The 21802-nt window shown below is 52.7% G+C and overlaps 1 protein-coding gene across 5 annotated transcripts in view; it reads left to right on the top strand.

Annotated features, from left to right (window-relative positions):
• Nucleotides 1–21802, top strand: part of FAM193A (family with sequence similarity 193 member A) — a 148275-nt gene that overhangs the window by 69055 nt on the left and 57418 nt on the right. For 3 of the 5 annotated variants that reach the window (XM_043447685.1, XM_043447682.1, XM_043447684.1), the window contains 3 exons: nt 14120–14265; nt 14476–14643; nt 18249–18483. In XM_043447685.1, coding sequence (XP_043303620.1) covers nt 14120–14265; nt 14476–14643; nt 18249–18483 — 549 coding nt within the window. The remainder of the gene's footprint in view (nt 1–14119; nt 14266–14475; nt 14644–18248; nt 18484–21802) is intronic. The other 2 variants (XM_043447683.1, XM_043447681.1) reach the window with 1 other exon arrangement.

Below are 21802 nucleotides of genomic sequence, written 5' to 3'. Positions count from 1 at the left end.
GTAATGTTTCTGCTTTTCAACACACTAGGTTTGTCATAGCGCTCCTGCCAGGAAGCAGTCATCCTCTGATTTCATAGCTGCAGTCACCATCCTCAGTGATTTTAGAGCCCAAGAAGAGGAAATCTGTCACTGCTTCCACAGTTTCCCCTTCTATTTGACATGAAACAATGGGGCCGGATGCCATGATCATAGTTTCTTTAATATTTAGTTTTAAGCTGGATCTTTTCACTCTCCTCTTTCACCCTCATCAAGAGGCTCTTTAGTTGCTCTTCACTTTCTCCATTAGAGTGGTATCTTCCACGTCTCTGAGGTTGTTGGTGTTTCTCCCGCCTATCTTGATTCCAGCTTGTAACTCATCCACCCGGGCGTTTCTCATGATGTGCTCAGCGTACAGGTTAAACAAACAGGGTGACGGCAGACAGCCCTGTTGTGCTGCTTTTTCAGTCTTGAACCAATCAGTTGTTCCATACAGGCTTCTAACTGCTGCTTCCTGACCCGCATACAAGTTTCTCAGGAGACAGGTAAGATGGTCTGGTACTCCTATCTCTTTAAGAGCTTTCCACAGATTGTTATGATCCACACAGTCAAAGGCTTTAGCATAGTCAATGAAACAGAGGTAGATTGTTTTCTGGAATTCCTTTGCTTTCTCTATGATGCAGGGAATGTTGGCAATTTGATCTCTGGTTCCTTTTCGTTTTCTAAACCCAGCTTGAACATACGGAAGTTATTGGTTTGCATAATGCTGAAGCCTAGCATGCAAGATTTTAAGCCTGACCATACTAGCCTGGGAGGTGAGTGCGACTGTCTGATGGTTAGAACGTTCTTTAGTACTACCCTTCTTGGGAGTTGGGATGAGGATTGACCTTTTCCAGTCCTGTGGCCACTGCTGGGTCTTCCAGATTTGCTTACATATTGAATGCAGCACCTTGATGGCATCCTCCTTTTCAGGTTTTGATTAACTCTACTGGAATTCCATCACCTCCACTAGCTTTGTTACCAGCAGTGCTTCCTAAGGCCCCCTTGACTTTGCTGTCCAGAATGTCTGGCTCTGGCTGCTTGACTACACAACCATAGTAATCCGGTTCATTAGCAGTTCTGTGTATTGTTTCCATCTCTTACTGATCTCTTCAGCATCTGCTAGATCTCTGCCATTTCTGTCCTTTATTGTGCCCATCCTTGGCCAAATGTTCCCTTGATATTTCCATTTTTCCTGAAGAAATCTCTGGTCTTTCTGCTTCTGTTATTTTCTTTCAGTTTTATGCAGTGTTCATTGAAGGCCTTCTTGTCTCTTTGTGCTGTTCTTTGGGACTCTGCGTTCAATTGGATGTACCTTCCCCTTTCTCCCTTGCTTTTTTCTCTTCTCTCCTTTCTCAGCTGTTTGTAAACCCTCCTCAGATTCCCGCCTTGCCTTCTGGCTTTCCCTTCTCTTTGGGATGGTTCTGTTTGTTTGCCTTCCTGTACAGTATCATGGACCTCCATCCATAGTTCTTCAGGAACACTGTTAACTAGATCTAATCCCTTGAATCTATTCATTACCTTCCCTGCATATTCATAGGCATATTCATTGGGGATTTGATTTAAGTCATACCTGGCTGGCCTAGTGGTTTTCCCTGCTCTGTTTAGTTTTAGCCTGAATTTTGCTATGAGAAGCTGGTGATCTGAGCCACAGTCAGCTCCAGGTCTTGTTTTTGCTGACTGTATACAGCTTCTCTATCTTTGGCTACAAAGAATGTAATCAGTTTGATTTCAGTACTGACCATTTGGTGATGTCCACGTGTAAAGTTGTCTCTTGTGTTGTTGAAAAAAGGCATTTGCTGTGACCAGTGCGTTCTCTTGGCAGAATTCAGTTAGCCTTTGCCCTGCTTCATTTTGTTCTCCAAGGCCAGATTTGCCAGTTACTCCAGGTGTCTCTTGACTTCCTAACTTTTGCATTCCAATCCCCAGGGATGAATAGAACATATCTTTTTTTTGGTGTTTGTTCTAGGAGGTCTTCTAGGTCTTCACAGAACTGTTCAACTTCAGCTTCTTCAGCATGAGTGGTTGGGGCATCAGTTCAGTTGCTCAGTCATGTCTGACTCCCTGCAACCCCATGAACTGCAGCACACCAGGCTTCCCTGTCCATCACCAACTCCCAGAGCTTGGTGACAGTCATGTCCGAGTCGGTGGCGCCATCCAGCCATCTCATCCTCCCCCTTCTCCTCCCGCCTTCAATCCTCCCAGCATCAGAGTCTTTTGCAATGAGTCAGTCACAGTATGAAAAGGTAGGTGCATAGACTTGAATTACTGTGATGTTAAATAGCTTGCCTTGAAAATAACTGAGATCATTCTGTCATTTTTGAGGTTGCACCCAAGTACTGCATTTTGGACACTTGTTGACTTTGAGGACTATGCCATTTCTTCTATGGGATTCTTGCCACAATAGTAGATATAATGGTCATCTGAGTTAAATTTGCCCATTCCCATCCATTTTAGATTCCTAAGATGTTGATGTTTCTTCTACCATCTCCTGCTGGACCATGTCCAATTGACCTTGATTCACGGACCTAACATTCCAGGTTCCTGTGCAATACTGTCTGCAGCATCGGATTTTACTTTCATCACCAGACACATCCACAGCTGAGCGTCCTTTCCGCTTTGGCCCAGCTTATTCTTTCTGGGGCTATTAGTAGTCCTCCTCCGCTCTCCCCAGTAGCATATTGGACACCTTCTGACCTGGGGACTCACCTTTTGGTGTCACGTATCTTTTTATCCTTTTATACAGTTCATGAGGTTCTCATGGCAAGTATGCTCGGATGATTTGCCACTTCCTCCTCCAGTGGATCACGTTTTGTCAGAACTCTTCATTATGACCCATCGCCTCAGTCTCATGTGTGGTTAGGTTTTTCTAAATGCTCCATGTGTGCTTGAGAATGTTTTCTCAGCATTTAGGTAGAGGACTCTACCCCCATTCGATCACCCCATGTTAGTTGTGTTCTTCATTAATTTTCTGTGTGCTTAGGTCAGTTAGCATCTTCTACCGTGTGTGCGTGTCCTTTTTTCTTAAAAGTATTTCCAGTTTTGCTCTCTAGATGTTAGGGCTCTGCTGGGTGGACACAGGCTGTTGATTAAACCCCGGTCTTGCTCGTTGATGTGGCGGCCTCTCTCCTCAGGGCCTTTTGTTCACTGCTCAGGCACACGCGAGCTCTCCCTCCCTCCCTCCCCCTCCCACAGCCTCATCGTCTCAGCTGCCCCGTGCTGTGTCTCACGAGGGGTCTTGTGCAGTCAGCACAGAAGTGCGTCTCATTTGGTCTCTTGAGAAGCGATTTCATACTTTTTATTGAGATAAAGTTGATACACAGTACGTTTCAGGTGAGTAGCAGTGATTCACAATTTTTAAAGGTTATGCTCCGTTTGTAGTCAGTAAGGCTGAGCGCCAAAGAATTGATGCTTTTGAAGTGTGGTGCTGGAGAATACTCTGGAGAGTTTCTTGGACTGCACGGAGATCAAACCAGTCCATCCTAAAGGAGATCAGTCCTGAATACTCAATGGAAGGACTGATGCAGAGGCTGAAGCTCCAATACTTTGGCCACCTGATACAAAGAGCTAACTCGTTGGAAAAGATTCTGATGCTGGGAAAGACTGAAGGCAAGAGAAGAAGGGGGTGGTAGAGGATGAAATGGTTAGATAGCTTCCGTGACTCAATAGACATGAGTTTGAGCAAACTCGGGGAGATAGTGGAGGACAGAAGAGGCTGGTGTGCTGCAGTCCATGGGGTCCCAAAGAGTCAGATACAGCGTAGTGACTGAACAACAGTCAGTATAAAATATTGGCTATGTTCCCCTGTCCTGTACAGTATATCCTTATAATTTGTTGCTTATCTAATTTACACATAGCAGTTCGTATCTTTTAATCCCCCTCCTCTCCCCTGCCCCTCCCGCCTTCCTTTGCCTATTGATTAACCACTAGTTTACTCTCTCTGTCTGTGGGTCTGTTTCTCTGTTTTGTTATACTCACGAGTTTGTTTCATTTTTAGATTCCACATATATAAGTCACATCATGTAGTAGTTGTCTTTCTCTGACTTATTTCACTTAACATAACACCCTTCAAGCCCGTCCATGTTGCTGTCAGTGGAAGAGTTCTCTTTTCCTAATGGCCGAGCAGTGTTCCACTGTGCGCACGTGTATGTACACACTGCATCTTTGTCCGCTCATCCGTTGATGGACGTTTAGGTTGCTTCCGTGTCCTGGCTACTGTAAACAGTGCTGCTATGAACACTGGCGTGCATGTGTCTTTTCAAATTAGTGTTTTCATTTTCTTCAAATATCTACCCTGGAGTGGAGTTGCCAGATTGTGTGTTAGCTCTGTTACTCGTTTTTTGAGGAAGCTCCTCATTGTGTAACACAGAGACTGCACCAGTGTGCCTTCCCACCAGCAGTGTACAAGTGTTCTCTTTTCTCCACATCCTCACCAGTAGTTGTTATTTGTGGTCTTTTTGATGACAAGACCTTCTGACAGGTGAGAGGTGTTAATCTCATTGTGACTTTGATGTGCATTTGAGAAGCTATTTACTTTTTAAAAATGCTTATTTCTTTTTTTGGCTGAGCTGAGTCTTAGTTGCAGCATGCTGGATCTTTCAGTTGCAGCCTGTGGGATCTAGTTCCCTGATCAGGGATCGAACCCAGGCTCTCAGCCTTGGGAGCGCAGAGTCTTAGCTACAGGACCACCAGGGAAGTCCTGAAGAGCTATTTCTTAATGGCGGAATGAATCCTTGTCCCCTCCGGTGACCGCTGATCTCTTTGGGTTGATTTCTGCTGCAGCAATATTTCCCCAGTCAGGCTTTGCCCTTCGTCCCCACCCACCCCCCTCCTGCTCCTCTTCCTCAGTTACACAGCCTCACCGCTGTCCGTCTGCAGCGCTGTCCTGCTCTTCCGGAGCTTTGAGCTTTATTGACAGGTGTCACACGGTACGTGTCGCTGGTTCAGTGTTACATTTGAGATTCTTAGATGTTTTAGTGTTTTCATTTTCGTCACACTGTGTTGTTGCTGTTCAGTTGCTGAGTGTTCGACTCCTTGTGAACGCATGGACTGCAACAGGCCAGGCTGCCTTGTCCTTCACCATCTGCCAGAGCTTGCCCAAACTCATGTCCATTGAGTCAGTGACATCATCTGACCATCTCATCCTCTGTTGTCCCCTTCTCTTCCCGCCTCCAATCTTTGCCAGCGTCAGGACCTTTTCCAGTGAGTCGGCTCTTCGCATCAGGTGGCCAAAGTATTGGAGCTTCAGCTTCAGCATCTGTCCTTCCAGTGAATATTCAAGGTTGATCTCCTTTAGGATGGACTGGTTGGATCTCCTTGCAGTCCAGGGGACTCTCAAGAGTCTTCTCCAACATCACAGTTCAAAAGCATCAATTCTTCGGCACTCAGCCTTCTTTATGGTTCAACTCTGACTTCCATACTTGACTATTGGAAAAACCATAGCTTTGACTCTATGGACCTTTCTCAGGAAAGTAATGTCTCTGTATTTTAATGCGCTGTATAGACTCGTCTTAGCTTTTCTTCCAAGGGCAAGTGTCTTTTAATTAATTTCATGGCTGCAGTCACTGTCTACAGTGATTTTATTTTTTTTTATTTATTTTTTTTTTACAGTGATTTTAGAGTTCAAGAAAATAAAGTCTGTCAGTATTTCATTTTTTCCCCATCTGTTTGCCATGAAGTGATGGGACTGGATGCCATCATCTTAGTTTTCTGAATGTTGTTTTAAGCCAGCTTAAACACTCTTCTCTTTAACCTACATCAAGAGGTTATTCAGTTCCTCTAAACTTTCAGCCATAAGGGTGGTGTCATCTGCATTATCTGAGGTTATTGATGTTTCTACCAGCAATCTTGATTCCGGCTTGTGCTTCATCCAGCCTGGCATTTCGCATGATGTACTCTGCACATAAGTTAAAAATAAGCAGGGTGACAATATACAGCCTTGACTACTCCTTTCCCAATTAGGAACCAGTCTGTTGTTCCATGTCCGGTTCTAACTGTTGCTTCTTGACCTGCATACAGGTTTCTCAAGAGGCAGGTAAGGTAAGGTGGTCTGGTGTTCCCACCTCTTTAAGAATTTTCCAGTTTTTTGTGATCCACACAGTCATAAGTTATAGTGTAGTCAATGAAGCAGAAGTAGATGTTTTTCTGGAATTCTCTTGCTTTTTCTATGAATCCAGCTTGTACATCTGGAAGTTTTTGGTCCTCTAAGCCTAGCTTAGAGGATTTTGAGCATGACCTTGCCAGCATGTGAAATGAGTGCTGTCGTGTGGTAGTCTGAATGGTCTTTGGCATTGCCCTTCTTTGGGCCATGTGAGTTTTCCAGTCCTGTGGGCCACTGCTAGGTTTTCCAAATTTTCCAAAATTGCTAGCATATTGAGTGCAGCAGTTTCACAGCATCATCTTTTAGGATTTGAAATAGCTCAACTGGAATTCCATCACCTCCACTAGTTTTGTTCATAGTGATGCTTCCTAAGGCGTGCTTGATTTCGCATTCCAGGGTGTCTGGCTCTGGGTGAGTGATCACACCATCATGGTTATCTGGGTCATTAAGATTTTTTTGTACAGTTCTTCTGTGTATTCTTGCCACCTCTTCTTAATCTCTTCTGCTTGTTAGGTCCATACTGTTTCTGTCCTTTATTGTGCCCATTTCTGCATGAAATGTTGCCCTAGTATCTCTGATTTTCTTGAAGGGATCTCTGGTTTTTCCTTTCTTTTATTTTCCTCTGTTTCTTTGCATTGTTCACTTAGAAAGACTTTCTTATCTCTCCTTGCTATACTTTGGAACTCTGCATTCAGGTGAATATATCTTTCCTTTTCTCCTTTGCCTTTTGTTTCTCTTCTTTTCTCAGCTGTTTGCAAGTCCTCCTCAGACGACCATTTTGCCTGTTTGCATTTCTTTTTCTTGGGGATGGTTTTGATCACTGCCTCCTGCACAGTGTTACAAACCTCCGTCTGTAGTTCTTCAGGCACTCAATCAGATCTAATCCCTTGAATCTATTTGTCATTTTCACTGTATAATCATAAGGGATTTGATTTAGATCATACCTGAATGGTCTAGTGGTTTTCCCTACTTTCTTCAGTTTAAATTTGAATTTTGCAATAAGGAGTTGATGATCTGAGCCACAGTCAGCTCCCGGTCTTGTTTTTGCTGAGTCTGTAGAGCTTTTCCATCTTTGACTGCAAAGAATATAATCAGTCTGAGTTTGGTGTTGACCATCTGGTGATGTCCATGTGTAGAGTTGTCTCTTGTGTTGTTGGAAGAGGGTGTTTGCTATGACCAGTGTGTTCTCTTGGCAAAACTTAGATTTTGCCCTGCTTCATTTTGTACTCCCAAGACCAGACTTGCCTGTTACTCCCGGTATCTCTTGACTTCCTTCTTTTGCATTCCAGTCCCCTATGATGAAAAGGACATCTTTTTTTTGGTGTTAGTTCTCAGAGGTCTTGTAGGTCTTCATAGAACTGTTCTGTTTCTTCGGCATTAGTGATTGGGGCCTAGACTTGGATTGCTGTGATATTGAATGGTTTGCCTTGGAAATGAACCAAGATCATTCTGTCATTTTTTTACTGCATTTCGGACTCTTTTGTTGACTGTGAGGGCTACTCCACTTCTTCTAAGGGATTCTTGCCCACAGTGGTAGATATAATGGTCATCTGAATTAAATTCGCCCATTCAAGTCCATTATAGTTCACTGATGCATCAAATGTCGACGTTCACTCTCGCCGTCTCCTGTTTGACCACTTCCAGTTTACCTTGATGCAAAAACCTAACATTCTAGGTTCCTAGGCAATATTGTTCTTTATAGCATCGGACCTTGCTTCCATCACCAGTCACATCCACAACTGGGCATTGTTTTTGCTTTAGCTCCGTCTCTTCATTCTTTCTGGAGTTATTTCTCCACTGATCTCCAGTAGCATATTGGGTACCTACCGACCTGGGGAGTTCCTCTTTCAGTGTCCTATCTTTTTGCCTTTTCATACTGTTCATGGGGTTCTCAAGGCAAGAATACTGAAGTGGTTTGTCATTCCCTTCTCCAGTGGACCACATTCTGTCAGACCTCTCCACCATGACCCATCTGCCTTGGATGGCCCTACATGGCATGGCTCATAGTTTCATTGAGTTAGACAAGGCTGTGATCTATGTGGTCAGTTTGGTTAGTTATCTACTGTCCACCTTTGTGAGTTTATACTGCAATGTGTTTGTTTTCCCGATTTTGCTGTTTCGACTGATGGTCCTGGAGCACAGGTTCACACATCCTGTTGTATATACGTGTAGCAGAGGAATTGCTGATTCATAGCTGCCATCTGTGGGGTCGCACAGCGTCGGACACGACTGAGGCGACTTAGTAGCAGCAGCAGGGTTAGCTCAGCCTGCAGTGCAGGAAACCCAGTTTGATTCCTGGGTTGGGAAGATCCCTTGGAGAACGGGTAGGCTACCCACGCCAGTATTCTTGGGCTTCCCTGGTACCTCAGATGGTAATCTGCCTGCAGTGCGGGAGACCTGGGTTCGATCCCTAGGTTAGGAAGATCCCCTGGAGGAGGACATGGCAACCCACTGCCGTATTCTTGCCTGGAGAATCCCCGTGGACATAGTAGCCTCGTGGGCTACAGTCCTGGGGTCACAGAGAGTCGGACACGACTAAGCACGTAAGCACAGCACAGGGTTAAGATTAATAGCATATCTGTTGATGAAAACTATTTCCAAAACAAAAATAGTAAGAGTAGCACTCTTTTCAGGTCTTCTTCACGTTTGGATAATTGAAGACAGCTGGAATGTCCTCTCTGCTTGTGTGTTAGGTGGTTCGATTGAAGCTGCATGTAGTCACTTTTTCAGGCACCTGTGGGTTTTCTCTGGTAGCACGCCCGGCTGTGACAGGTAGCAGTTTCTGTGGCTGAGCTGCAGCGCTCTGAACGGATCTCTGGCCCACACGCGAGTGTGCATCACCACACGCTGGTCATTTGTACAGTAGTGGGTTACCCAGGGAGGGAGAGCTTTCCAACAGGGATGTCTTTCAATGTCCAGGTTTGTGTTTTATCTTTCTTAACAAGTCACATTTGTTACTATCACCACCGATATTCAGAAAGGTGTCCAAATGTGGATAAGCTTTCAAGCCGTCTGTAATGGACACATGTTTTCCAAACTTCTGATTTTTGCTTGAAAGCTCCAGCTTTGTAACTGGCTACAAGTAGCATCAGCTGTTTTCCTTGAAGAGACAGGCTTATTTCATTCATTTTTGAGAAGATGTCCGACAGTATCCAAGTCTGAAGACGCACAGATGGGTCTGGCAGGCACTCGGTACGGTCAGGTTGATGTTTCCGGGACAGAGGGGCTCACTCGCTGCACAGCTCTGCTCTTCGGAGCGTTGCCAAAGCACTCTGTGCAGACTCCCGTTTCGTCACATTGAATATTCACAAGACGTGCTTAAGGGTTGAGGTTTAATACGGCTACTGACTTGGCAGCATGACGGACACTTAGAAGTGGCGCTGACGTTTTAAGAGCCTCCTGACCCGCTGTGCTGTGGGTGTGGTGACGGCCGTGGCCTGCGACGCGTTTTCAGAGAGAAAGGCCTCTTAGCTCGTGCTCGTCAGACCTGCCTGGTCACTCTTGGTGCTTTCCGCTTCTGTGTGCTTGGAAATTATCTTGTCAGCTCCACACACGCACATGCACACAGCCGCCAGCACACGGACACATACACGGAAGAAAAACCCTGTTGAGGTTTGACCGGGATGGTACTGACTGTGAGCTGGGAGGAGGAAAGTTAACTTCTTTCTAACATGAAGTTTTCTGATCCCATAAGTATATGGACTCTCTTGCCAGTTATAAATGTTCCATGTTTTTCTGTATTATGACTTCGCAGCTTTAAAAAAAATTTACTCAGAATTACTTGACTTTTATTTATGTTATTTCAATGGTTTTGTTGTTGTTTTTGTTGTTGTTTTCTTCCTTTAACTTTATTGGTAAAGACGTCACTGAGATCTCTTTTTAACTTGTTACCTGGACATTGCTAGATCCTCCCCACCCGTCTGACTGTAGGTCAGGCAGATCTTCTGACTTCACTTCTGTCAAGTGGAATCCCCAGTTTTATTTTCAAGATTTGCAGATTCAGGGGCTTCCCTGATGGCTCAGTGATAAATACGCTGCCTTCAAGTGCAGGAGACACGGGTCCAATCCCTCATCCGGGAAGGTCCCACATGCCGGGGAGCAGCTAAGCCTGTGCCCCGCCAGGAGAGAAGCCCCTGCCGTGAGAATCCCACCCCGCAACAGAGCCCTTGGCTAGGTCTGTGCTAGCGGAGCGGCGGGGGCAGAGGCCAGGCTGCACTCTGAGCAGTCCCTGAGTGGTGGGGAAGCTGAGACGTCACGGTGCGGGGCTGGTGACTGAGAGTCTGCCTGCCAGTGCTGGGGACACGGGTTCGATCCTGGGGCACAGTCTGGGAATATCAGAGATGCCACAGAGCACATAAGCCCGTGCGCCACACCTGCTGAGCCTGTGCTCCCAACAAGAGAAGCCCCCGACATGGGAAGCCCATGCACCGCAAAGAAAGTAGCCCCTCTCACCAGACTAGAGAAGACACAGCGTAGCCAGAAATAAGTCAGATTTAAAAAGGGTGAGGGGGCTGATGCTTCAGCGCTTCACTGTATGGGGGGGAGAGGGCGGACCCGGAAGGGACAGTGAGGCTGAGGGGGCCTCAGAAGGGGCGTGAAGTAGTGAAGAGAAGAGCTGGCAGTCGGGGAGGGTTTGCCGTTCATTTAAATCCTATTTTTGCTATGTAATATTTGATCTATGTGTGACCATGTATACAGTATACACGTTGTGAGGGATAATAAGCCCCGGTCAGCATTGGAAATCAGACCATCGTGCGCCTCCCTGCCCATCTTTTTTTCCCTCTCCTTCTGAGATAGCCACTGTCCTCTCATATTTATCATTCCCTCAATTTCTTAAGCCCTTTTAAAAATGCCTGTCTGTGTCTCTAGATGATAAACTGTTTTACCTGTTTCTGACCCTTAGGAAGCGGCGTGTGCGTGCACTGCCTCAGCTCACCAGAGTCCTCGTGCTCCCTGGGTAGCTGCAGTTCCCCTTTGCGCTGATGTAATTAATTCACTCTTCACATACTACAGTTCACATATAATTTAGTGTGTTATGTATTGTGATTTATTCATCAGTAATCTAGTTGAACTGTGGAAAACAGACAGTCTTTTCCATAAATCATTCTGGGACAATTGGATATTCACACGTGAAAGAATGAAACTTGGCCCATGTCTTACACCTCTCAGAAACATTAATTCAGAATGAGTCACAGACTTCAGCGGAAGATCCGAAACCTTGAAACTCCTAGGAAATAAAACTTCTTGATGTGGTCTCAGAAGTGAGTTTTTGGATTTGACATCTAAAGCACAAGCAACAAAATAAAAAATAAACAGCTGGGGCCACATAAAGTTAAAGAGCTTCTGCATAGCAAAAGAAACCATCAAGAAAGTGAAAAGAAAATCTGCAGAATAGAAAAAAATATTTGCAAACCACATATCTGATAAGGGGATAATACCCCAAATATATCAAGGACTCTCTACAACTCAGCAAGAAACCAAACAACCCAGGTAAAAAATGCACACAGGGGGCCTTTCCTGGTGATCCAGCAGTTCAGACCCTCCTGGTCATGTGTTGTATTTTCCTGCCTCGTGACTGTTGCCGGTTGTGGACATTGTCCATCTTATGTGGTTGAAGTGCTGGGTCTTTTAAGCTGCGTGGGACTTGGGCAGAGCATAGTAACTGAAGGTCATCTGTCCAAGGTGCACACGGTAAGGTGACGTGTTTAAGGGTTCACTGTGTGGTCACCGTGCGCGCGGTTCCTCCCTTGTCAGCGGGAAGCGTTACATCCCAGGATCTTGGCCGAGTCTGCCCCGGCCAAGATGCTACCCGGCAGCATCACTGGTGCTCGTGTGCAGTGGCCAGCAGGTCAGAAAGGGTCGTGCCCTCACAGAACAGATCTTGTCATGGCGAAGACAGGGGCAGTTTGTCACATCAGAGGTTAGCCAAGGAGATGGGGTTCGGGGCTGGCAGCGCTCCGCTCGTGTGGACAGGCCCCCTTGAACCTGGGGGGTGAGGAGCCACCAACAGGAGGCCGATGCGCAGGCCCGAGAGGGCGTTCCTGGTGCCGCCTGGTGCGCAGGGCAGCCCTGCGGGTGGACGGTGGGCCCAAGGGCGCGGCTGCTGGGGGCTGCGGCTGGCGGGCTCGCCGGGCCTGGGGCTGGGGAGGGGGGCAACGGCAGGGGGAGCGGTGGTCGCGGGGCAGAGAGCATCGGGTTTGGAGCAGAGAACTGGTTCACCCCCTCCCCCCAGTAAGCTTCTTTGCTGTGGCGTGGCTGATGGATTCTTCTGGCACAGCCGTTCACAGGCTCAGTGGGTCGCGCTCCGCGTGCAGGGACCAGTGCAGTCATGTAGAAGCAGACCTTTGTCCGGGGAGCCCTGGAAGGCTGGGAGGACTGCAGAGTGTTTGCAAGTGCTGGTGATGGCAGGGGCTCTTTGCAGGGGATCTGCACGACCTCACGCTTGTCTTAAACACCACCTGCTGTGGCTTGGAGGACAGGTCCCTGTGTGTGAGTGTGGTCGTGGCACCGCAGCATCGAGGCCCGGGTGCTGGTGGTGGCCTCAGCTGGGCGGGCCCCGCGGTGGTCGTGGGTGTGTGCATGGGCACGGCTGGCCGCCCACCCACCGCAGCTGCCTGCCCGGCCCTGCCCATCAGACCATCGCCCCTCCAGTCGTCTTCAGGGCGGGATTGTCTTGTCTTCAGATATTCGGGTCCCGTCCACAAAAGATCCCGAGTGTCTCATCTGGCTCAGGGCTTCTACCCTGGGTCGCCAGGGTTACCAGGGCAGGTCTTGGGGGGACAGGGCTGCCTGTCCTATGTCCTTGTCGTCCCCCCACCCCCCGCTGCTCCTGTTGCTCACGGTCTCTCTGTGGTTCTCCGGGGCCGGCCCCAGCGTCCTCACGGGCCCGCAGCAGACGGCTCTTGCTTGTAGGAGGTTGCGGTTTTCCTGGACTCAGTTGAGACCTGGCGCTGGCCTGCCTGCTGGGGACTGTGACGCCCCGTCCCCACTCTGCCTCCAGAGTCATCCCAGGGTCTCTCATGCAGCAGGAGCTTTCTCGGGGGGTTCCTTCGTGACTGCAAGCCCTGCGTCAGCTCGGGGGTGGCTTCCCAGCTCCCGCCCCCCGCGTGTTGGGGGTTTTCTTGCACTGGCTCCACTCAGCTCTGCTGCCAGCGGGGCTTGTCTGGAGACTCCACTCGGCCCACGGGGGCAGGGGCGGGACGATGCGGTCCTCAGGTCCCCAGCCCCTCCCGTGGGGGCTCTGCTTGTGGCCGCCAGCCGGCCGGCCGTGGGGGAGAGCACGCGAACACCTTCCTGCCGCGGGTGGGGGCCTGCAGGCCCATCCTGGAGGGACAGGGTGGCAGCTGCATGGGTCCCAGGACCGCGTTCTGAGGCAGGAGGAGGTGCGGGTGGGGTCTGTGCGGCGGGCTCGGGGCTGTGGTCTCTGTGCTGGCCAGGCTGGGGGTCGAGGTCTGAGCCTGCTTCCCGCTGGATTCCGTGGGGCAGACTCAGAGTGGCTGCCGGGGGCCCGCTGAGCACCGTCTCGGGTGTCAGGGCGTCACGGGGGGGCGGTGTCCCTGGGATGGTGTAGCAGTCAGGGCGCTGGGGTGGAACTGCTCTTTGTTTTTCTTTTTAGTGGAAGGACAGTAGCTTTCCAGTATTGTTTTGGTTTCTGCCCTACTTGACTCAGCCGTCGGTGCACATATGCCCCTCGCTCTTGACTCTTCCCACCTGTGTCCCCATCCAGCCCCTTCAGGTCCTTATAGAGCCCTGGTTTGGGAACTGGCCTTTGTAAAACACTGTCCTTGTGTGGTCACGGTGTGACTGTCTGAAGGTTAAAGAAGTAATTGGCCCTGAGCAAAATGCTCGAATGTCAAGAGAGAAAGTTTCCTACGCATTGTCAGTTGAAATGTTTTCTTTTTAACATGTAGGTTTTACATTTTTTCTAAAAGGCATTTTCCTGAATAGTTAGTGGCTAATTGGGCCACGAACGTTTAACCTGACGTGTCTGTTCTCTCTCTGAAGCAGGGTCAAGACTTCCTTCTCCACACCCCGCTCGGCTCGCAGACGGAGGCTGGCAGTGGCGGGCGGCTCGCCCTGGGTGCTCAGCCGATGCCTGCGGCCACCCCCGCGGACCCCGCGTGCGCCTGCGAGGCCTGCAGCGAGCGCAGGTACCCCCAGGCTCCCCTGCTCCCCGCCTTGAGCACCGCCGGGAGGGCGGGGGCTCCCTGGGTCAGCAAGGGGTTCAGGTCCAGGGCCGCCCACACATGGGGCTGCCCTGCTTGGGGGGCTGCCGCCGCTGGAGGACAGGGAAGAGAGCGGGCTGGGGCACAGGGGCTGGCCCGGCAGTCCCCTGACTGCCCTGGTGCCTGTATCCCCAGGGAGATTTCGGCAGAGGCGGAGCGGGAACCCCAGCAGCTGCAGAACTACTGGTCAGAGGTGCGCTACACCGTCCGCTGCATCTACCGGCAGGCGGGCACCCCGCTCGCGGACGACCAAGACCAGTCCCTGGTGCCCGACAAGGAGGGGGTGAAGGAGCTTGTGGACAGGTACGCCTTGCCCGGGCCCGGCCCCTCCTGGAGCCCCCGGGTGCTCAGCAGGCCTCTCTCGGGGTCAGCCTCAGGCACGTGGTGGCAGCAGACGGGCCGGGTAAAGGCTCCAGTTCTGATTCTGCTGGACGCGTGTTGCCTGCGGGCTGAAGGTGAACAGACGTGTTCCCGTCCTCCTCGGCACTGAGGTCGGCAGTAGGCAGCGTTGGGGCACCGGCTGGCCCTGGGGTGGTGGGGAGCGTCCCCGGGCCCTGCTGCCTTGTTGCCTCAGAGAGGAGAGGCGGAGACGCCCCGAGGAGGTGAGGGACTGCAGGCTCTGCGGGGTCGGGCCGTGCGCGGGCAGCCAGCAGCTGGCCTGTTGGTGTGGGCGTTTCTCCCTGGGAGGGGCCCGGGGCGTGGCTGGGACCTCGGCACAGTGATGGTACAGAATTGATTCTTCATAGTTTGTACACTTCCCAGCTGAGGTGAAGTGAAGTGAAAGGCGCTCAGTTGTGTCTGACTCTTTGCGACCCCACAGACCATACACTCCATGGAATTCTCCAGGCCAGAATACTGGACTGGGTACCGTTCCCTTCTCCAGGGGATCTTCCCAACCCAGGGATTGAACCCAGGTCTCCTGCGTTGCAGGCAGATTCTTTACCAGCTGAGCCACAGGGAAGCCAGATTTCCCAGGGGACTCAGCTCGTAAAGAATCCCCCTGCCAGTGCAGGAAACACAGGTTCGATCTCTGGGTGAGGAAGGTCCCCTGGAGGAGGAAATGGCAGCCCACTCGAGCACTCTGGCCTGGAAAGTTCTTGCCATGGACAGAGGAGCCTGGTGAGCTACAGTCCACGGGGGTCACGAAGAACAGAGACGACCGATCATCGTGACTGAGCCACGACCGCCACCACCGCAGTTGGTGCCATCTTGTTTCTCTTTTTAGAGGCGTTCCAAATAAGAGCAGTGAATTAGGCGGTTTTCGCTTTGGTCTGTTTCTCCTGGTTTGATTGCAGCCCCTGAGGTTTTCTCCCTCCTGTTCACGGCGCCTTCTGGAGGTAGGAGCGGTACCTGGCCGCGGGCTGTAGGAACCAGTCAGTGATTTTTCTGTACCTGAGATGACTCTAGGCAGTATACGCCTTATTTAGCAGTTGGGTTTCTTGGTGAATATTAGGAAAATACGTATAACCTGCACGTCAGACCCATCACCTCACAGCTATGGATGCTCAGGAAGAGGCCTAAGTAAAACAGAAGACAGCTGAAACTCTGAGCAGATGACAGTGCAGACGGGCGTTGTGGCAGGAGTTATGATGGTGCTGTGGGAGTGGCTGAGGTCGGGAAACAGCAGTGCCCTGGTGGCGGGTCATGCTGTGGAGAATGCGGAAATTCCAGCCTCTGTTTGAGGTCTGTGTGCGTCTCGTGTTTTTCACATGTTTTATATGTACTGTGTTTTTTGTGGTCTTCATGTCTAGAGGAGACTTTGTTGTTGTTTCAAACGCCAGCACAAACACCAGGAAGGGTGTCTGCAGGGCCCATTTCTGGGGCTCATGCAGCTGATGGAGACTCCCCCTGCCCCTCCTGTGGCCCTCAACGTCCAGCGCTCCACCCGGCTCCCCAGCCCGGCACTCACGCCCCGCGCTCACACCCTGCCAGCGCGCTCCAGCCACGCCGGTTCTCATGGTGCTGCCACCAGCAGTGCTGGCTTCTGCTTTTCGCTCTGTCTGGAGTGTTCTCCTCACTCAGATTTCTTTTTTCCCTTCCATCCTTCCCATTGGGCTTCCCTGGAGGCTCAGTAGTAACGAATCTGCCTGCCAGCACAGGAAACGTGGGTCCGATCCCTGGGTCAAGAAGAGCCCCTGGAAAAGGGAACGGCAACCCACTCCAGTATTCGTGCCTGGAGAATTCCATGGGCAGAGTCATCTGGTGGGCTACAGTCCATCCAGTCGCAGAGAGTCAGACCAGACTTAGTGACCTAACAGCAGCAGCAGTCCTTCACACTAGACTTCAGAGTCCCTGTCTCAGAGAGACCATCGGACCTGACCTCCGGGGACCTCCCCTCTCTCCTCGCCCGCCCCTCTTCTGCGTTGTGTTATCCCACTCCCTGGAGTCGCGCTGGGACTGTGACCCCGCCGCCGGGCCGCTGTTCGTCGGACGTGTGGCTCGGGAGCTTCCACAGAGTCTCCGTCCTCCTGCCTCATCGGAGGACTTTTACAACATCTGTCTGCCAGAGGACCACGTGGTCATGGTTAAATTTGTAAGATACAGAAATGGACGAAAGAAATGAAATGTAGCACATGTCCAGTTCCCCCAGGCTAAGGGAGCCCAGGAGGGGGCATCCAGGCCCCTTGTAGGGTCTGCTGTCCCTGTCGTTTGAGACTTCTGTGACCTCCTTTAAGAGATGAGGTGCATTGTTTCAGAGAGCAGTCTCTGTACTGGTCATTAAAATTATGCTTGTTATCCTACATTTAAAAACCAATGCGTCGATCTGAATTGAACTAACCACGGTGGGAATTCCTCAGTTGTTCTTGTTTCTCTGGCCACGGTTTTCATAAGGCTGCAGGGTTCTGTTTTCACTTGGCTCTTGTCTTTTACAGCCGAGGTGGTATGGTGTGGTGATTGAAAAATGAAATGTGCTCAGTTGCTCACTCGTGTCTGACTCTTTGCAACCCCATGCGCTGTAGCCCACCAGGCTCCTCTGTCCATGGAGTTCTCCAGGCAAGAATCCTGAAGTGGGTTGCCATTCCCTTCTCCACGGGATGTTCCCGACATAGGGATGGAACCTGCGTCTCTTGTGTCTCCTGCATTGCAGGCAGACTCTTTACCCACTGAGCTGCCTGGGAAGCACAAGTGAAATAGGTGACAACTTCTGCCCCTTTTGCCCAGCGTGGTGCCCAGAGGGGAAAGGAGCCGTGGTCCAAATCCAGGAGCCGTATTTCTCTCGGTTTCACTCTTGTGTTCCGTGCTCCCGGGTCCTCCTGGCGACGGGCTGTACACGGAGCCCGTCGTTGCTGCCTCGGTGTCATCGGCTTCCACCTGCAGGCTCCTCAGAAGTGCACAGTGAAAGCCAGTAGTCTCTAACCACAGTCCTGCCAGTTACTGTAGAACAAGTTTGTAGAAATTGACAGTCTCCGCGTTAGGAAGGAAATTCGTGAAACGGATACTTGATGTTGTGGCCTGATTGGGGGGCGTGTACTGATTTGTTTTCTCTGATCTTCAGCTGACACATTTTATCTTATCACTTAGTTTTTTGGTGGGATCATTTGAAAAGAGATATCCTGTCTCTTAAGATTCCTCTGATGATGAGAGCAGTACCAGCCTGTTTGCACTGTAGACTGAGCCGCTAGGAAGAGGGACGAGCCGCCTTCCAGTCCAGGCAGCTCCTGTGGGGTTGTTGCTCCTCAGCTGGCAGCACGGACATGTTTTCCTGGGGCTCCAGGCCAGCTCCCCTGCGCACGCTCTGCCCCCTGCTGGCAGTCTGAGCGCAGCGGCCCCCGCACCGCCCCGCATCTGAATGGGGTGCTCGGGGGACACCAGCCTCGCTGTGGTCTGCCCGGTGACCCCTGGGCGCCCTGCCCGTGGGGGGGTGACGGGGCTGGCCCTGCAGATGAGCGTGCCTCTCTCCCATGCAGGCTCTGCGAGCGGGACCCCTACCAGCTGTACCAGCGGCTGGAGCAGCAGGCGCGGGAGTACGTGCTGGAGATGAAGGTCCGGCTCCTGCGGCAGCTGTCGGCCGCGTCCAGAGTGAAGCCGCCGTCCGGCCTGCAGGGCCCGCCGCAGGCGCACCAGTTCATCTCCCTCCTCCTGGAGGAGTACAGCGCCCTGTGCCAGGCCGCACGCACCATCAGCAGCTTCCTCGGCACGCTGGTGAGGCGCCACATCCCGTCAGGCTGTCCGCTGCTCGGGCGACGTGCGGGGCGCGGGGGCTGCTTCCCCTGCTCGGGCGACGTGCGGGGCGCGGGGGCTGCTTCCTCTCCTCAGGTGACGTATGGGGCGCGGGGGCTGCTTCCCCTGCTCGGGCGACGTGCGGGGCGCGGGGGCTGCTTCCCCTGCTTGGGCAACGTGCGGAGCGCGGGGGCTGCTGCTTCTCCTCAGGTGACGTGCGGGGCATGGGGGCTGCTTCCCCTCTTTCCTGTCCCTCGGGACTTGGCTGCTGCATGGGAGGAGGGGCGTGGTGGGGAGCTGGGGCCGGGGGCAGCGTGGGGCAGCGAGGGGGATGGGAACGGTCTGCGATGGCGGGGGCACGCCTCCGCGGGGCCAGAGCGCTGCGTTGTGCACACGGGAGGCCGGGCTGGGGCGGGGCAGGGTGTGGGGGCTGCCCAGCGCTGGACTGAGGAGGGGTTCGTGCTCAGGTGGCATGCCGGCCCCTGTGGGCGTCTCCAGTCCTGGTGAAGGGGACAGACAGACCTGCTCTCCCTGGGCCTGTGACCGCAGGGGCTGCAGGAGGAGGTGGTGGGCACGCACCTCCTGGGACCTGGCCTCGGCGGGCTGGGCGCACCTGCGGCTGGACGGGAAGCAGGCCCTCTATGCTTTCTTGGTCTAACTGTCTGTGGGGGCGGTCCTCATTGTGCACAGTTTGTTATTAATGCAGCTGGCCTTGGGTGCTTTCTTAGTGGTAAAACTGTATTTTGAAACAAATACAGTTGGTTTCAAAACTGGTGGTTCTGAAGATTTTAAGCGTAAGGGTCTTTGTGTGACGCTAAAGTTGATGGGCCTCAATAGAAAATGAGCCCGTCCTGCAGGTGGTTTCCGGGGCCAGGGGCCGCCCCGAGCCTCGCCCCAGCACAGCGCTGGCTCTCCTGCAGCGCAGTGAGTGCTGAGAGCCTGGGGGGCCGTGGCTGTGAGCGAGCGGGCGCGGCTGCGGGCTGTGAGCAGCTCCTCAGCATCCGGCTGAACAGGCGGCTTCCTTGTGTCTGCCTCTGTGCCTAGTCTCACAGGGTGCTCTGGGTGAAGTTGTTCAAGAAAATGGGGCCTCACACAGGTGTTTATTCCGGAAGGGGAGGAGCGTTGGCACAGACTCATCAGAGCGCTGTGGGCATGCTTCTCTGGCAGTCCACCGGAGTCCAGGACCTCTTGGTGGTTGGCTGCAAGCTGGGCCTGAAACTGTCCCCAAACAGAGTGGACTCTGCTCCGCCATAGTCTGTTGGGGTCGCTCACCCTTCAGGGGGTTTTTGAACATCAGACCTTGATCGTTTGGGAAACACTGGTTCACTGAGTGAGTTGCACAGATCTGCCTGATGATCTTCAATGTCAAGTTAAGCAGCACAGTCCTCAGTAGAGAAAATCACTTCTGTTACCATCATTGTGATCCTCTTCAGAAGGGCCTTTAAATTGGAGAAGCTTCGAGGCCACAGTGCCAAGTGTCCATTTCCCGGAGTTCTAAGTTTTGCTTGAAAGCTCAGGTTTTTGTGGTCGGCCACAAGAGGGTCCTCCACGTGAGTCGCCTGGCGGTCACCCCACCTGCTCCCTCTCCACTTGCTGCCCCGCCCCGCCCCGCCTCTCCAGGGGCAGCGTCCTCCACGGGCCCAGAGCTGCAGAGCACACGGACCGCGTCAGGACGTAGAGGGCGTCTGCACAATGTGACTTTTCTGGGAAATGTCCTTGTACCCCTGGGGTCAGACAGGTCACAGGCTTTCTGATTATCGTGAATGTCAAAGTAAAATTGGGACTGAAATGAGGCCTCCGTTCATCCAGGAGATGCCTTCCCAGGCTGTAGTAGGTGGAAACCCTGAGTCTCCCTTCTCAAGGACAGCAGGGTCTTGACCAGCCTGCTGTTTCTCAGGCTCTGTTAGGACGTGACCGCACACGCTTGCCCTTCTTCCAGCCCCACGCTCTCTGTGGGAAGTGACAGGTGGGAGTGTTTGGGTGGAGGGGCCAGGCCCAGGTCGGCCGGGAGCTTTGCTGCGGCCTCTGGGTGCAGCCGCGCTGAGTCTCTGCTGCCGCTCCCGCCCCCGCCTCCGCTTAGTCTCTGCAGCAGCTGTGACGGCGCACCCCCGCAGGCCCTGTCCCTGGGCCCGGGTAGGTTGCCCGGTGTGTGAATGGAGCACCGCAGCCCCGAGGTCAGGGTTATTGTGGGGGCTGCGGGACGTGCTCCTCACTGGCGTGCGTTGCTGTCCCAGGCTGATCTGAGATGGTGAGACGAGTGTGGGGTCTGCCGTTTATCTCACCCGCCTCATCTAGAAGCGTAACTTCAGATCTCAAAAAATGCCAGTGTCTTCCTATAGCAGTCCTCACCTTTGGTCACCTTTAGCTGATATGCCCTACCCAGAGCTCTGGTCCCGTCCCTGCCAGTGTGACTCAGGGCTACACTCACACCAGCGGGCAGGGACAGTCCCCTCTTCCCCAAGACGTGCGACAGCCCAGGCCCGCCCGCTGCTCCAGGACCCCTTCCCGGGACCCTGGCTCATGCAGCTGCTGCCTTTGCTCTATGTTCTCTGCCACGGGGACAGGTCGTCACCTGGGCGTGGGCCACTGCCCTGCCCCCGGGAGCCCTGGCAGACTGCGGCCCGCTGCGTTGTCTGTGTCCCAGCTGGCGCGGCGCCTGTGCGGAGGGGCCTCTGTGGAGTGTGTGCATGCTTTCCACACGTCATCTGTGGCTCCGTGCTCACGGCGCGCACGTCTTCAAACAGCGTGCCTGACTCAGCTTCATGCCCGGCCGTGGGCCCAGCGTCTTGGTTCCCAGGCCCTGGCCTTCACCCCGCCCAGCTCTCCGGTGTGGGAATGGCTCTGAGAGACAGTGCAGGAGAAACTGGTGTGAAGTGTTTTGGTAAAACATGCTGTAGGAACCGACAGTGGAAATGCGGACAGAGGTGAGGGTTCGAGGGTCCCTGCTGAGGCTCTGTGTGGCTGCAGCGTGCACGCGGAGGGCCTCAGCCCGCAGAGCGTGTGTGCCTGTGTGGGGCAGGCGCTCGTGCGCTCAGCATCGCTCTGCGGGCGTGTGTGGGTTCCCCTTCACTTGCTCTCGCGGCCCCTCCGCCCCTGCTGGTGAGGGCACAGGGCACCGGGGTGTCCGCAGGCAGATCGTGTCCGGGCGTCCGCGGGGTCAGCCCCTCCGCTCGGCCGCGCTGAACGGTGGGTGGGGACAGACCAGGCGGCGGGTGGAGTGAGGCACTGCTGCAGCGGGGGCGGGAGCGCGGTGCTCCCTGCAGGCTGTGGAGGCTGTCGGTGGCTCAGAGGAGGACCGTTT

This window comes from Cervus canadensis, chromosome 26 (genome assembly GCF_019320065.1).
Source record: "Cervus canadensis isolate Bull #8, Minnesota chromosome 26, ASM1932006v1, whole genome shotgun sequence".
In the NCBI taxonomy this organism is placed as follows: Eukaryota; Metazoa; Chordata; class Mammalia; order Artiodactyla; family Cervidae; genus Cervus; species Cervus canadensis.
This window is presented reverse-complemented; position numbering and strand designations above follow the sequence as displayed.